Source organism: Sorex araneus, chromosome 3 (genome assembly GCF_027595985.1).
Source record: "Sorex araneus isolate mSorAra2 chromosome 3, mSorAra2.pri, whole genome shotgun sequence".
Taxonomy (NCBI): Eukaryota; Metazoa; Chordata; class Mammalia; order Eulipotyphla; family Soricidae; genus Sorex; species Sorex araneus.
The window spans coordinates 204,884,794-204,900,247 of NC_073304.1; the positions used below are offsets into that span (position 1 = coordinate 204,884,794).

The 15,454-nt window shown below is 40.5% G+C and overlaps 1 protein-coding gene across 2 annotated transcripts in view; it reads right to left on the minus strand.

The window, feature by feature from the left end:
* Positions 1-15,135, minus strand: part of CLTC (clathrin heavy chain) — a 68,198-nt gene extending 53,063 nt beyond the window's left edge. The window contains exon 1 of one of the 2 annotated variants that reach the window (XM_055131934.1): positions 14,919-15,135. In XM_055131934.1, the coding sequence (XP_054987909.1) occupies positions 14,919-14,960 (42 nt within the window). In that variant the 5' untranslated portion in view covers positions 14,961-15,135. The remainder of the gene's footprint in view (positions 1-14,918) is intronic. The other variant, XM_004608617.3, reaches the window with a different exon arrangement.
* Positions 15,136-15,454: the final 319 nt, after the last annotated feature.

Genomic DNA, 15,454 nt, shown 5'->3' on the forward strand with positions numbered 1-15,454 from the left:
TATGCAAAAGCTGTTTTTATGGAAGAAAACTAACTTGAAATACGGAATTTCCACATCACTAATCAAATCACTAAAATTGAGTCAGGCAAAAATTATTAGTGGATGCTAAAATTAAGAAATTAAAGTTTATATAGTAACACTAAAATAATCAAACATTTTCCCACAAAAATGAGATTTAAAAGGCAGAAAATGTTACCATCATGTAACAAGAAAAAAAATAAAAACCCAAAGAATATTTTCATCAGCCCAATTCCTTGACTAGCTTTAAGACCGTGACAAAAATCACTACTTCAGCAATCAAAATTATGCTACACCCAAAATTGCCACATAATTAAAGGAGCAATAAGTGTGGTATGACCCTGCTACTTTCAACAAGTTCTTTCTTCTGGGGTCAGACAATAGTACAGCAGATAAGATGCTTGCCTTGCATGTGGTCAACCTGGGTTCAATCCCTGTTATGATGGGATCCCCAAAGCCCCACCAAGAGTGATCCCTGAGCACAGACAGGTGTGACCCAAAAACCAGGGGCAAAAACAAACAAACAAAAAAAAAAAGACAAAGTTCTTTCTTCGTATAGATAAACAGGTACATTGGAATGATACTACTTTCTAAGCATAACTAGGGTGCCTGCTTCTTTATTAATAATGAGTATACTAGGGACAGAATTTATTTCCCATCTTATTCAGCGGAAAATCAAGAGACATTACAACTTGCGTTATTAAAACTTGCATTTCTAAAGACTGAGCTTTACAATCAGTGCTGACTTTACACTTTCCAGATCCTTCCTCCTTGTTTTATCTAGAGCTAGAATATAAAGCAAGTATATACAAGCCAGATGGAACTTTTATACCAGTATAATCTTATTAAAATATTTTCTGTTAATTAACCTTAACCAAATAAACATAGGCATTATGCTAGAGTTAGGAGGCCAGCAAGTGTAGAGGCCTGATGATGCTTGGATGTCATTGTGATTCCATTCTTTAAATGCCCAGGACAAATATATTAGGAGGCAGGGAGTTTCACCCAGTGCTCGGGGCTATTCCAGTCAGGGACCATGCAGTATCAGAGACTGAACCCAGGGACACAGGATATTAAGCATGTGTTTTAGTGCTTTGAACCATCTCCCTGGCCCAATACAGACATTTTCAAGTATGTGTCTAAAGAGTTTGTTAACTTCCTATTCCAAGTATTTCACTCAGCATAATTTCCTTTAACAGTTCTAAAACATCCTCTACCTTCACTAATATCACAGTGCAAAAAAACGCTGACAGAGGTCACTTAATGGAGCCCTTCCAGGAAACTAGCAGAATGTCAAAACGGCAGTTGCTATCTTCTACAGGAACTGAAGAAAAATGCTGAGAATGCAGCATTCCTTTAGTTCTTCCATCAACAGGATACCGGCCATTGTTTTCTGTGTGCTACACACATTTCAGGCAACAAATATAAGCTTTTAACCCTTGCTTATCCACACTTCCACACTTTCTTTGTGTCAATCTTTTACAAATTTTTACTCTTGTCATTTACTCCACTGCTAAGTAGTATATTCAGAACCTACTGTCATACTTTCCACCATACTTAGTTCTGGGATTTCCCTCTAAATTAAAAACAAAAAAGAAAACTTCAAAGTAATCTTCCAAGTTGCTGATTTTAAAAAGTTCTGCTCCTAATTCCCTTAGGATCAAATGCCATTTTCTGTTCATTTTATTTATTTGGAGTAAAGAGGATTTGGGCCACACCCGGCTGTGCTCAGGGGACCACAAATGGGAAGCCATGGTAAAACAAACTCATCATTCATTCCTGTAGTATCTCCTCAGTATCTTCTTTTTTTCTTTTCAGTTCTTTTACCACTATCACCCTTTTCAAAAAACAAAAAAAGAGAAAGAAAAAATATTTCAGCAACCCTCTGTAAATCTACCTTCTTTAAGCACATAAACAGAAAGTACCCCTCAATTACACCAAAGGTTATACAACCCCCTCAACAGACCTTGGTGGGGGCAGTATTGTCCAATTTAGGAAACACTGTTTTGTTTTGCTTTGTTTTTTTTGCTTTTTGGCGATGCATAGGGGTTACTCCTGGCTCTTGCACCCAGGAATTACTCCCAGTGGTGCTCAGGGAACCATATGGGATGCTGGGGATCGAACCCGGGTTGGCTGTACGCAAGGCAAACATCCTACCCGATGTACTATCACTCCAGCCCCTAGGAAACACCGTTTTAACCCATTATTATTTTCATGGGTCTTTCTACTCCTACACATCAAGTTTATCTGCATGTTTACCTTGCAGGCAGCAACAGCCACAAACCTAGTTTGAATCCCTGGCACAATATATAGTCCTTGATCATTGACAGATATGGCCAGAGAGCAGAGATTCAGTATTGTGCCCCCCCCCCCCCGACCACCAAAAAAATTATCTGGGGTCCAAAGAGCTAGTACAGGTGTTAAGGCACTGAACTCTGCAGACCTGTTTTTATCTCTGGAACTGTGTATGGTCCCCTGAGCACAGAGCCAGGAAGGGTAAATCGTGAGAACAGCTAGGTGTGGTCAAAAAATTTTTCAGTTCAAGTTTAAAAATTTTATATCTTTAGGTATTTATTCCTAGTTGCTCTTTCCAATCATATTTAAACAACTACCTAGAAGCTACAATGTGCTACACACTATGCTAATACAGATAATTTTGTGTCTTTTTTCTACTTGACAAGCACATAGTAATTAAAAGTGTCTTGATTATAAGATTATACCTAGTTATTACACAGATTCATACCTAGGCCAGACATAAGTGGACACATATATGGTATCTCAGAAGAAAGGAAAATAAGAAATGTAATCTAAAACAGAAAAAATAGGTCTGGAAAAACAATACCAGGAATAAATAATGTCTTGCATGCCCCTGATCACCACCAGGGGTCACTTCTGAGCACAGAGTCAGGAAAGGTTCCTTAACACTTCCGGGAATGGTCCCAAGCTCCCACCAAACCCCACCACTGCAAACAAACAAAACAAATAAAGGAAAAACACACCGAACTGAAAGCATCCTAAAAGCTAAATAGGATACTTATCCCAATTCAGTTAATAAAGTTTTGAAAAATTGGACAAAATACAAATTATTGTATAAGGATGAAGGCAATGCAGTTGCAAACAGTTGGACAATATCCCCAAAAGTTGATACGTGATAATTTTCTCTATGCTACCTACCAAATATAAGTATATATGCAAAAGAACTGAAAATACTTTAAGACAAAAACTTGTACATGAAGGGCCGGAGGGATAGTGCAGCAGGGAGGGCATTTGCCTTGCATGCGGCAGACCCGGGTTCGATCCCCAGCATGCCACATGGTACTCCCAAGCACCACCAGGAGTAATTCCTGAGTGCAGAGCCAGGAGTAACTCCTGAGCATTGCCTGGTGTGACCCAAAAAAGCAAAAATAAATAAATTAAAAAAAAAAAACTTGTACATGAATTTTGATAACAATATACATTATGGTTCAAGATGGAAACACTCCAAAATGCTCATAAACTAATGAGGAGATCAAATGTGGCAAGTACATTCAAAGGAAAATTGCTTAGCCACATGGAAAAACAGATAGGTAATCTACGGATAAGCCTCAAACATTACTTAAACAAGTTAAAACTTACAGGTCTTAATTTAATTACATAATATTTAGTAGTTTTATCATTCTATTAATATGAAATATGCAAAGTAAAGTAAATCCAGAGACATAGTGGTTTCTAGAAGATGGAAGGAAGGGAAAAGGAGAAACAGCTGACATGGTATGAGTTTTCCCTTTGGAGTGATGAAAATTTTTGCAATTAAGGATGGTGAACACTCTAAATACCAGTAAGCTGTTCACTTTACAATGGTTTAAGTCATAAGAATTTTACCTCAGGTCAGAGAGACAGTATAAGTGAGTAGGGACCTTGTCTTGCATATGGGAAACCTGTATGCAATCCTGGGAACCACATATGAGTGTGGCCCCCAAAACCAAACAAGAAAATTTGTTTCATCTCAGTTTCAAAAAAGGCATTTGGTCCTATTAAAATATAAAGTGTGTGTGTGGGGGCGGGGGTGGAGTGTGTATATATTTTTATGTATATGTATATATACATACATACATATATACACACATACCTATATATACACACACATATATATACTTAAAGTGATCTCCTGACAGTTTACATGAGTATTTAAAATTATTACCCTGGAAAATATTTTTCTACTTATCTCTTAGAAACCATTTCACTTAAACTATTCATTTGCATTTTCCACTTGTGTCTTCATTAGCAGAAAGTCATCTTTGTTTTCTTAAAGTGCTTTTTTCCAATCCACTATGATATAATCATGGCAATTTTATATGTCTCAAATTTTCATTTGCATATATGGAGTCATTTTTTTCATGTTTTTGAATTGGGATATCTAGAAATATACCTTAATGAATTTGTTTCATTCATTTGGTTATATCATTAGTAAATAAAAACAACCCTCACCAACTTTCAATGAAATAACCTAATGTGAGGACCAAATTTCATTATAGTCTTTCACTGAAAGTGAGTTTCCAAGAACCTATCAACAACATAAAAAGTTCTTGAAAGGTATTATTAAAAAAAAAAAAAGAAAAATACCTTAGATTTGCATTATTCAATAGAGATAAATTCTGAGTATGCAGAAAGTGAAAGGTTTTGTAAACCATGCTCTCACTATACATTTTCCCCCTAATTATTTACCAGCAAATAATGAGATATATCCACAGTGAACAGTGACATATTTATATGATATATGATAATCTCTGGTTTTACTCTGTCCAGTTTGGTGGGTTTTTTAAGCCCTCATTGTGAGATAAGCAATAGGTCTACAAATAGATGAGAGCAACTCTTAATCCAAATCCCTTTTCTGACATGAAGGATCAAACTAAAAATTCCTATTGTTTCCACCTACTATGACTCTCAGTTTCAATCGATGGGGATGATCAAAAAGTGCAATCCAGGGGCTGGAGAGAGTCCAAGGGTTAAGGCACACATCCAGCACCCCTAGTACCACATGGTCTTCCTGAGCATCAGCAGATGTAGCATGCGATCTCCTTAGTACTGCTTGGGAGGGAAACAAAATTTGGGAATGGGGCTGTGTGTGTGTGTGTGTGTGTGTGTGTGTGTCTGTGTGTGCGTGTCTGTGTGTGTGTGTGTGGTGTCCTGAAGAGATAACTCAAAGGGCTGAACAAATGTTTTGCACCCAAGAGGACCAACCAGGTTCAACCCCTGAGGCTACATGGTACCACAAAGCAGAGACAGTGTATTCCCTCAGCACTGTCAGGCACGGTCTTAAAACCAAAACAAAAATTCCAACCCGCTATCCGGGAGATAAGCAAAGCACACCAATGTGAGAAAATGATATAGGAAATAAAGAAGATGGAAAAACCCGATCAAACCCCAAGATGCTGGCTTTACTATCTTCGTGAGTGATAGTTTTTTTTGTAGTTGTTTCCTTTAGTATGACATATAAATGTTCAACTCAACTGGGTTAAAAAAAAAAATTCTCCCTGGGCCAGAGAGATAGTACAGCAGGTAGGACACTTTCCCTCACAGGGCCAACCTGGGTTCAATCAGGTTCAATCACTGGATGTGGGATTAATTAACCCACTCACCTGCTTCCCCAAAAAAATTCCTCCAGTACAGGGGTACTAAAACTAGTATTTGAGTACCTATATGAGTTAAATATTACAATATAAACCTAAATGCATAGTATGGTCTATTTGTGCAAATACCAGAACACATAAATGTTCTGGTTCAGACAAGCTAAAATCCTAAATTAAATAGAGCTATTACATTAGCCATTTGAGACACTTTTCACAGTAGCACATTGTAAGATTACATTCTTAAAATGTGACTAGTTGTAAGAGACTTGGTACCCATTCCTTCAGAATTGAACTTCAAAATAAATTTCTTCAGAACTTAATCAATGATTCAGAACAGGAAGTATTAATACTACTGGCAGTTCTGCCTTTAAGTAAAACCCTCTTTCCCTTCTATGGTTATGCTATTCAAACTACCCAAGTTAACCAAATTGAGCAAGCATGTTTTACTTCCACAATCCCCCCCTTAAACACAATGGTACACTTGAATTCTATTCAAGTGTTACATTAGTATTAACACAAAAAAACATGAATACAGAGTACAAGAGAAAGCAGAAGTGACCTATTTCACAAGTGGCTTCAGACTGAAACACATACACTCTCTCTTGTCATTAAGGAAAGCATTTAGAGAGAAGTTTAAGTCAGTCTAGTGAAAGGGCTAGAGGTAATACTGGTTACAAGTTAACCTGATTTCTATTATACTGTGTAATTTTCCAGAACTTGGGTCAGTTCGTTCAAAAACTATCCCTTAAATTGTTGAAAATCAAATGCTGATTTGCCCCTTATACTTAGTAAAAACTATTTCCCTTAAAAAAAAAAAAAACTGATAGAATGTGAGCAGACACCACAGCATATTCACAAACTGTGGTCTATGTTGGAGTTCAAATTATACAGATCATGCATGGACCAAGTAAACAGTTCAAAATGTTGTAGTAAATACCCTACATGAGGAACCTGAGTTTAATCCGAAGCACTGCATGAACCACCAAGGAAGTTCAAGTCTGGTCCCAATGACCCAAACATCATGGATCCCAAGAAGTACTGCATTGTTTGGCTCAAACATTAAACTTTCAGGTGCGCACAGCTGGGCAGTTTCACTGGGAATGGCACCACGGACCACTGAGCACTATGTAATGTTCCAATACCACATCTTCCACCATCTCTAATTTTATTACAATATGACCATAAAATATTTAGCAGTTCCTGGTACATAGTAGACACTCAAATAATAACCGCTATAATGGTCATGAAGATTTTAGGACAATTAAGATTTAATATGTTCTTAGTTTTCCCCTCTAAACTAAGACAAAATACCTTAAATTCTTTCAGGAACCAGGGATGTGGCTCAGTGGCTGAGTGCCTGCCTTGTCTGTTTGAGGTCCGCTGAGTTCAATCCTCCCCCAGAGCCCCATATCAAGCTGCTGATGTGATCCCTGGCACATAATCATGTGTGTGAGCACCGGCGCCACAACAACAAAGGGAGGAAATTTTGTTTTTCCTAACGTAAGACACAAAATTCAAGTCTGACAGATGTCTTCTGCATTCAAATTAAGAGCACTGGCCATAGGCTCTTGGTCAAGAGAAGCAGGGAGAAGAAAAGATAGTTGGAAATGACATAATAAATTTTGAGAAACAGTCTCTCTCTATTATAATGGATGGAAATAAAGTACTCATAAAATTATTTCCCATCTAGTTAAGAAGTTTCACTTCAGGGAACTGTAGTGATAGTACAGAGAATAGGGTGTTTGCCTTGCACGAAGCCGACCTGGGTTTGATCCTCGGCATCCCATTGCATCACCAGGAGTGGTTTGTGAGTGCAGAGCCAGGAGTAAATCCTGAACACCACCAGGCGTAACCCAAAAAAAAAGAAAAAAAAAAAAAGGAAGGAAGGAAGGAAGGAAGGAAGGAAGGAAGGAAGGAAGGAAGGAAGGAAGGAAGAGAGAGAGAAAGAAAGAAAGAAAGAAAGAAAGAAAGAAAGAAAGAAAGAAAGAAAGAAAGAAAGAAAGAAAGAAAGAAAGAAAGAAAGAAAGTTTCAACATTACTATCTTCTAAAAAGATATAGAAAACAAACGAAAGCCTAATCAGCATTCTACTGGAGTATTTAATCAAATATGATCAGAATTTTCAGCTACAACTAAAAAAATTAAAATTATAAGTGCCAACTTGGAAGCTGAAGAGCAGTACAACGGTTAATGTATTTGTCTTGCATTTTAGCCAACGAAAGTTAGATGCCCAGTACTTCACGTTTCCCTAAGCAGCTCTAGGAGTGATCCCTGAGCACAGAGCCAGGATTAAGTCCTCTGTATCACTGGGTGTGGCCCAAACCCCCACCCCATCCCCACTCCCCAAAAGACAAAAAATGTACCAGGCTAGTGATGTGGTTTATACGCACAGAACACACATGTTTCACATATGGTAGGTCCTGGCATCAGGAATATTCCAAAGCAGCCCTGATCCCCTCAACCCCCAACACGCACACAATGTACCAATGACATAAAATGAGTGCTGGTTGGGACATAAAAGCAGATTAAGTTTTATTCTGCAACAATTCAGTGAGTTAAGGTGCTTGCCTTGCACGCTGTTGACTCAGGTTCAATCCCCAGCATCCTATAAGGTTTCCCAAGCCCACCAGGAGTGATTCCTGAGTGCAGTACCAGGAGTAACCCTGAGCATCACCAAATGTGCCCCCCCAAAAAAATTTATTCTAAACAGTTCAGAAGATTAATTTATACCATACGAATTTGTATTAAATCCTGCACAATAACAAACACTCAAAAACTTACATGGTTGTAATTATGTATGGACAGTCTTTGCAAACTAATCAACACATGCAAGAACATTAATCTGTAGTCAGTCTTGTTTACCAGTTTGTCCCTTGTCAAACACAGTTCCTACTATGTGATAAAGTACTCAACTTTCAGGCAAGTACCAAATATTTATAAACGATAAAAATCTAAATTGCAAATAAAATATTGTGCCAGTGGTTAAGATATTTGAATTAAATGCACTGGACAGAAATTAATAATTTTCGCAAGATGCTACAATTTGTACTTTCATGTACCTGATTTATTGGTATTATTTTTGTTTGGGGGCCTCATCTGGCAATGCTCAGGTTACGCTTGGCTCTGCACTCAGGAATTACTTCTGGTGGTGCTCAGGGGACCGCAGCTGGGGATCAAACCTAGGTACATAGCATGCAGGGCAAGTGCCCTACCTACTATACTCTCCAGCCCCTCATAGACATGACTTGAGGTCTTCACAGTAAGGGATTAGCTTCAACAGTGTTCAATTCTGCAGCGATATATGGTAATGAACACTTGAGATGTATCTGCTGTAAATTCAAAATTAAATTTATGGGTTCAGGATATAGCTCAAAAAGGTTAAGTGCAAGACTTATTATAAATTCAATTCCAGCAACTGAACCCCCAGCACTGCTGGATCTGAGCTCCAAATGATGAGGTGGAAAGAGTAAACATCATGAGTAGTAGTCCCCAAATTCCTGGGCAACGCTGGGGAGGTTCCCCCCTGCAAATAAACTTAAACGGGTGATTAAATGATGGAAAACTTAAGAACATTTGGAGTAATGTAGGTATGCTAGACTACTATTTTTTTTCCCGTTTTTTGGTGATTCTTCGGGCATATTTCTGGTTCTTCACTCAGGGATCACTCCCGGCCTACATTCAGGGGACCACACGAGATAGTGAGGATAAAACCCGGGTAGGCGAAATGCAAGACAAATGCCCTACCCACTGTACCACTATACTCTTGCTCCAGTCAAGACTATTTTTCCAACTGTAAATTTTATAAAAGCTAAATTCAGAGCAAACTGTTTCCAATGAAAACAGTAACTCTCCCAACTCCAAGTATATATTCCATTTGTAAATTTTATAGTAACTGCAAGTTGAAATCCTGTACTTTGGATATACTTCAGAATAAAGCAAGAAAAAAACCCCACATTTTTAGTTTTAATATGGCTACAGATCAAGTAGACTCAGATCACCTAGACTCACAAACAGGCTCATGTTTTATATTAAACAGCACTAACCTTAACCACTGGCAAGCCCCTAATTAAATTTTTCTGTTTTGGGTGAGGACAACACCCAGTAGTACTCTGGGGTTAGGAGTCACTACTAGAAGTGGTCAGGAGACAATGTGACGCCAGGTTTGAACCTCCTACATGTAAGGCATGCATTCCAGTTCTTGAACTCTTTCACCCCACTAATCATAACTTAAGCCAGTAAAAAAATCAGAGAAATCAGAAAAAAAAAAAAAGAACCCACCAACAGCACTAGGATACCATTTATTGGATACCATTTAACATCTCTTAAAACCAGTCATTTTATTCCTTTGAAATAGTTTGTATCAGACAACACAAGCTTAAATCCCATTCTAATAAACTGTTCTTGCAGACATGACATTGAGTGTCAATTTCCACAACTGTTTAAATATATAAGTGGGTTTAGTGAAGACCTGAAACGCACAGAGCATGAAGATTGTATATATTGTCTCCCTCTGATTACTAGTCAGTGTTTGTCATTGTCACTTCCAAAAAGACTATTCACAGAACATTTTCAAACAATGAGTACTTTAGGGCAGAAATAGCTGAATAGGCTAGAGTGCCTGCTTTGTATGCAGGAGTCCTGAGTATGATCCCCAACACTGAGCTGAGAATTGTCCCAGCAGGTATAGCAAAAAAAGCAAATAAGGGGCTGGAGTGATAGCACAGCGGGTAGGGCGTTTGCCTTGCACGCGGCCGACCCGGGTTCGAATCCCAGCATCCCATGTGGTCCCCTGAGCACCGCCAGGGGTGATTCCTGAGTGCATGAGCCAGGAGTGACCCCTGTGCATTGCCGGGTGTGACCCAAAAAGCAAAAAAAAAAAAAAAAAAAGCAAATAAAAAAATCACAAAGATGAATAATTTTAGCCAACAAAAAGTTCTGACATATAAATATGGGGGATCAGACAAATCTTCACTCTTAAAAAGCACATCAGATTGTGTGGGGATCAGACAAATCTTCACTCTTAAAAAGCACATCAGATTGTGTGGTCCCTTATGGTAGTGAATGACTTCACATGACTACTTACATTTCAACTTTAAAAATAAATAAGGAGCCAGAGATAATACCGAGAGTAAGGCACAAGCTGTGACTATGACAATAGTTCAAATCTTGGCATCACGTGTGGATCCCTGAGCACCATCAGGTGTGGTACATCTTGTAGATGAAAGGGAAAAGGTGGTAGCTTGGGGGTCAAAGGCGCAATCCCTGACATCACATGCCTAAACACAGAACCATTTGGTGAAGCTCTGGAGTCAGTTCTAGCACTGCCAGGGTGACCCTGGTGGCCACCAGCATATCACTGAGTCCAAGCAATGAGCCATCAAGATCCGTTAGTCAAGTATCACAAAGAATGGCCCAAGCCCCCTGAGCCCTGCTTGGAAGGCCTTAAATAAATAAAAGTGAAAACTCAGAAAATAAGGTGCTTGCCTTGTGCATGGCCTCCCTGGGGTTCGATTCCCACAACCTGTCTGGCCCCCTGATCCCTAAAGGAGTGAACCCTTAGCACAGAGTTGGGAGTAGGCTCTGAGCACCACCAGGTAGACCCCCCCCCCCAAAAAAAAAAAAAAACAGTAATAGTAAAAGTAAAAACTCAATTCCTTAGTCAACTAGTACACTAGTCACATTTCAAGTCGCATTTATCTTTTATGTAGATATTTTCATCATGGAAGGAAATTCTACTTTGCAATAACTAAAACGCAAAAGCCACATCAGTAGTACTGACACAAAACATTCTTTTTGTTTGCATGTTTTTATGCCATACCCAGCAGTGCTAAGGGATCACTCCCAGCAACTTGAGGACCATATGGGATGCCACGAATCAAATCCGGGTCAGCTGCATGCTGCAAGGCAAATGCTGTACCCCCTATACCACTGCTCTGGCATGATAGAAAAAAAAAAATCATATTAAAGACAATTCAAGTATTATTAAGGTTAATGAAAGCATGTTTTTCACTGTAAACTAAAAGGAGAATGACTGCAGTTACACACATACTCTTCCCTGTCTTCGACAGACACAAACATACACCCTGCCCTATCTTAAATCTTTTCCTAGATAATAAAAGAACGTCCACTAGATTTAGGCATACCATTTAAGCTACGTAAACTCACCATTAAGACACTTCTAGCAAATATGGTACATCATAAGCTTGAGAGCTATTCCCAGAGTACACTGCAGCCTAATTCCAGGCAATATGCACAGGCAATATCCCCCCTCCCCCCACCGCTTTCCAGACAGCCCAGTTAAGCAGAGATAGCATATTCCAGTAGTAGCTAGCATTCCTTACCTTTGTAACCCAAAATGGTGGCAAGAACCACTACCATTCAACTCACAATCTATTACATCCCCACAACAATCTATTATATACCTGCACTTATGTATCAAAGGGGGAAATAGGGTGGGGAAGATTTTTAACTACAGATCCAAAGAACCTGGGAATACAGTGGAAAGTCATTTGGTATAGATATTTAATGTGATGAGAAGAACAACAGGCATTTTAGCTGAAGGCTAGAATTTTTTTCCTTTCATAATCTACCAAGCTCAAGTAGACAACTACTGACTCCAATCAGCATAAACAATTGCCTTTAAAAATCTTTCACTACTTAAAGTTGTAATAAAGAGTCTCATGACAGATCCTTTGATTTACCAACGAAGTTAGGCGATATAAAAAATATCAATTCATATATAGTTCATCTTTTGAAGCTCTCCAGAGCTAACCCTTACAGTCAAGTTCCTCAATTCATGTTCCTAGTTTTTAATCCTGTGTTTTAGAAATTATTACGCCACTTAGAAAACTGGCAGAGACCTAGTGGTCAAAAACCTAACATATCAATTAAATAATCCCTATTAATTTTTAACAAGAAAAGGGATGAAAATAATTCAGGACTGGACAGACAGTAGGGAAATAAGGTTCTTGCCTTGCATATGACTGACCCTAGTCCCAGTTCAGTCCCCAGGATGGCATATGATCCCCTGAGCACAATCAGGAGTGATACATGAGCAAATCCCAAACCAGTCCCTTCCTCAAAATGTACAGAAGTCATGAGATTTTCCTGGAAAAAATAGGAGATTGGGGACCTTAAGCATAATTATCAATTGGAGCATCAAGCCAGCTAAGGAACAGGTTTAAACTTAGAGAAGGCAGGTTACTCCAAAAACTGAATCACTGAATCTGAGTATATTTGAAAGGCTACTTTATGCATTAATCTCTAATTGAAATGGAAATGACTACTACTCAAGTAATTGCAGAAATCTCAGAACCTCTGATAAAACTGTTATTAAATATTTTCATCTATTGACAAGGTTGCATTTCAATCTCTGCAATTTAACAACTGCTTCCTCTTTAAAAGAAATAAAAACAATTGTCAAACCACTAGACAAGAAGATTAGCTCTTGGGCCATATAACTATAACTATGCCTACTTCTCCTGTGTAGAACTTTACAAATATTTGCATCCATAAATATTACATTTCAGATGTACTTTAGTGTGCAGATGAATCTGTGTGTTCCCCTCCCAGCAAAGAGCATTATTTTCCTAATCCATATTCACTTACAGGCCACTTTAACAGATTTGATTGCTATGAAGCAACTAAATCACTGATTAGTTAAACAATATGGGTGTCAATTTTGTCATTACGACTTAACTATTTGTAAAACAGCATTTTTTAATCGGTAAAGTATATTTTGTTTCTTCGGATGAGTTATCAAAAAACATGAACAAGTGAAGTGCACTTTAAAACTCATTTTTAGTAAATGTTTATTATTCATTATATTTCAAGATTTAAGAGAAAATTTCTTGCTGATGCAAGCAAATGTGATTAAACCTGTAAAGAAATTGGAAATTACATTACCCTTACCCGTAATCTAAAAATTAAACCTTTTTATAACAAGAATCCTTTGTATTTGTTATGCCATTATTAGAAAGTAAATAAACTTAAATGGGAAGGGGGAAGACAGAAGTGTCATGTCAAAGGAAGACATCTTTTTATTATGAAATTAGCCAGCACCTCAGAAAACTGATCTGAAACTGGGCCCTTTAAGGGGTTATTTGGGAAGAAAGCAGGATATTTGGAAAGAAAGCAAATTAATAAAAAAGATTTTAGAACAAGCAAAACCTGGACTGGAGAACCAGGGAATTCAGAAGCTCAGAAGAGGCTTAATTCGGTCCAGCCCTGCTGAGATCACCTGCCTGGGTCAGTCATGGGCATGTTGCCAGATAAGAGTGTGTTGCCTACAGGATAATGCACCAAGGGAAAGAACTCTAGAATCCACCAAAGGAAGCCAGTGGCAGGCCAAATAACCTTGCATATTTCAGAGCAGGTGTGCTCTATCCCCAGGGCTCTGCTCAATTCCAGGAAATCCTGAGTGAGGTGTACTCAGGCCAAGCCCACAATTACCTGCTAGACTCCAGAAGACCCCAAGATAACCTCCAGATAACCCCTTCTAGAAGACCCACGGAGGGGACCACAGGCACCGATGAAGCAACTAAATCACTGACTGAGGGGCTAAGAACCAGCATCTCCCGAGAAATCCTGAGAAGGGGGGAGGAGGGGAAAAGGAGCCTTTTCCCCGGGGACCTTGACCCCACGCACACTGAGACTGCCACCGCCCTGACATGAAGTTCCCCCATTCTCCCCTTCTGTTCCTTCAGTGACCTTCTCTTCCGACCACTCGGGGAAGGCAAAAGCCGAGTCTCCGCTGCTGCCCCCACCCCCGGGAAAGGTGCCTTTCCCGGCAGCCGACGGAGGAGGAGACTGCTCCTCCCAGCCCACCCGCCCGACTCCGGGGCGCAGACCCTACGGGGGAAGGAAGGAGTCATGGGAGATGACAGCCCTCTGCCTGTCTCGCGCGTGAGAATGCCGCCTGCCCAAGAAACGCGGGCGAGCCCCTACCCCCAAAATGAATGAACTGAATTAAACGGGGAGGGGGTGGGGAGTTCGTATGCCATTCAGGAAGCGATGAGAGAGGCCTTCGCACCCAGGCCTGCTCTCGCTGCCCTCTGCACCCCCGAGTCTCGTCCTTTTCCTCCAAGGCCCGCATCCTTGAAGCCTTTAAGCTTTCCAAGCGATCACCCCATCCTCCATCGACCCCAGGCACAAGTCACCCCACCCACCCCCAGGGCCCCCCCAACCCCCCACACCACATTCCAATCTTGCTCTCTTGCTTAGGCCTTAAGACTCCAGCTTCTCCCTTCCTACCACCCTCTCCACAGCCCTCACCAGCAGGGCCCCGTCGCACCTGGAGATGCTCCTGAAAACGAATTGGCAGAATCTGGGCCATGGCGCTGTCGGGGGGGTATGGTCTCCTCCTGTCACTGGGGCTGCGGGGCAATGGCTGCCCGGGCTCTCCTAAGGAGAGGAGGAGAAGGGGGAGGGGGAGAGGCGAGGCGCAGCAGGATACTCTCCGGGGACGCAGGAAACTGGCAGGCAGACGAAAGAGCTCGGGTCGGGGGCGGAGGCTCCAGGGGCCGGGAGAGCCGCAATGGCGGAACCGGGCGCAGCGCAGACTCCGGAAACGGCTGAGCCCTGCGGAGGGATCCCGGCGACAGAACTCCGCCCCGTCGCCTCACCCCCTCCGCCTTATGTACCCTTCCACGGGGCGCCGCGGCGCTGCGGAGCGCAAGAATCCGGGGCGCAGTGCGTGAGGGGCTCGCTCGCTTAGTGCTGCCACACGAGTGTCTAGAGAGGTATCGGAGGGACTACTTTTTTGGACTCATCACTTTCTTCCAGCTTGCAGCTTTTCTAAACCTCCCCCCTCCTTTTTTTTTTTTTTTT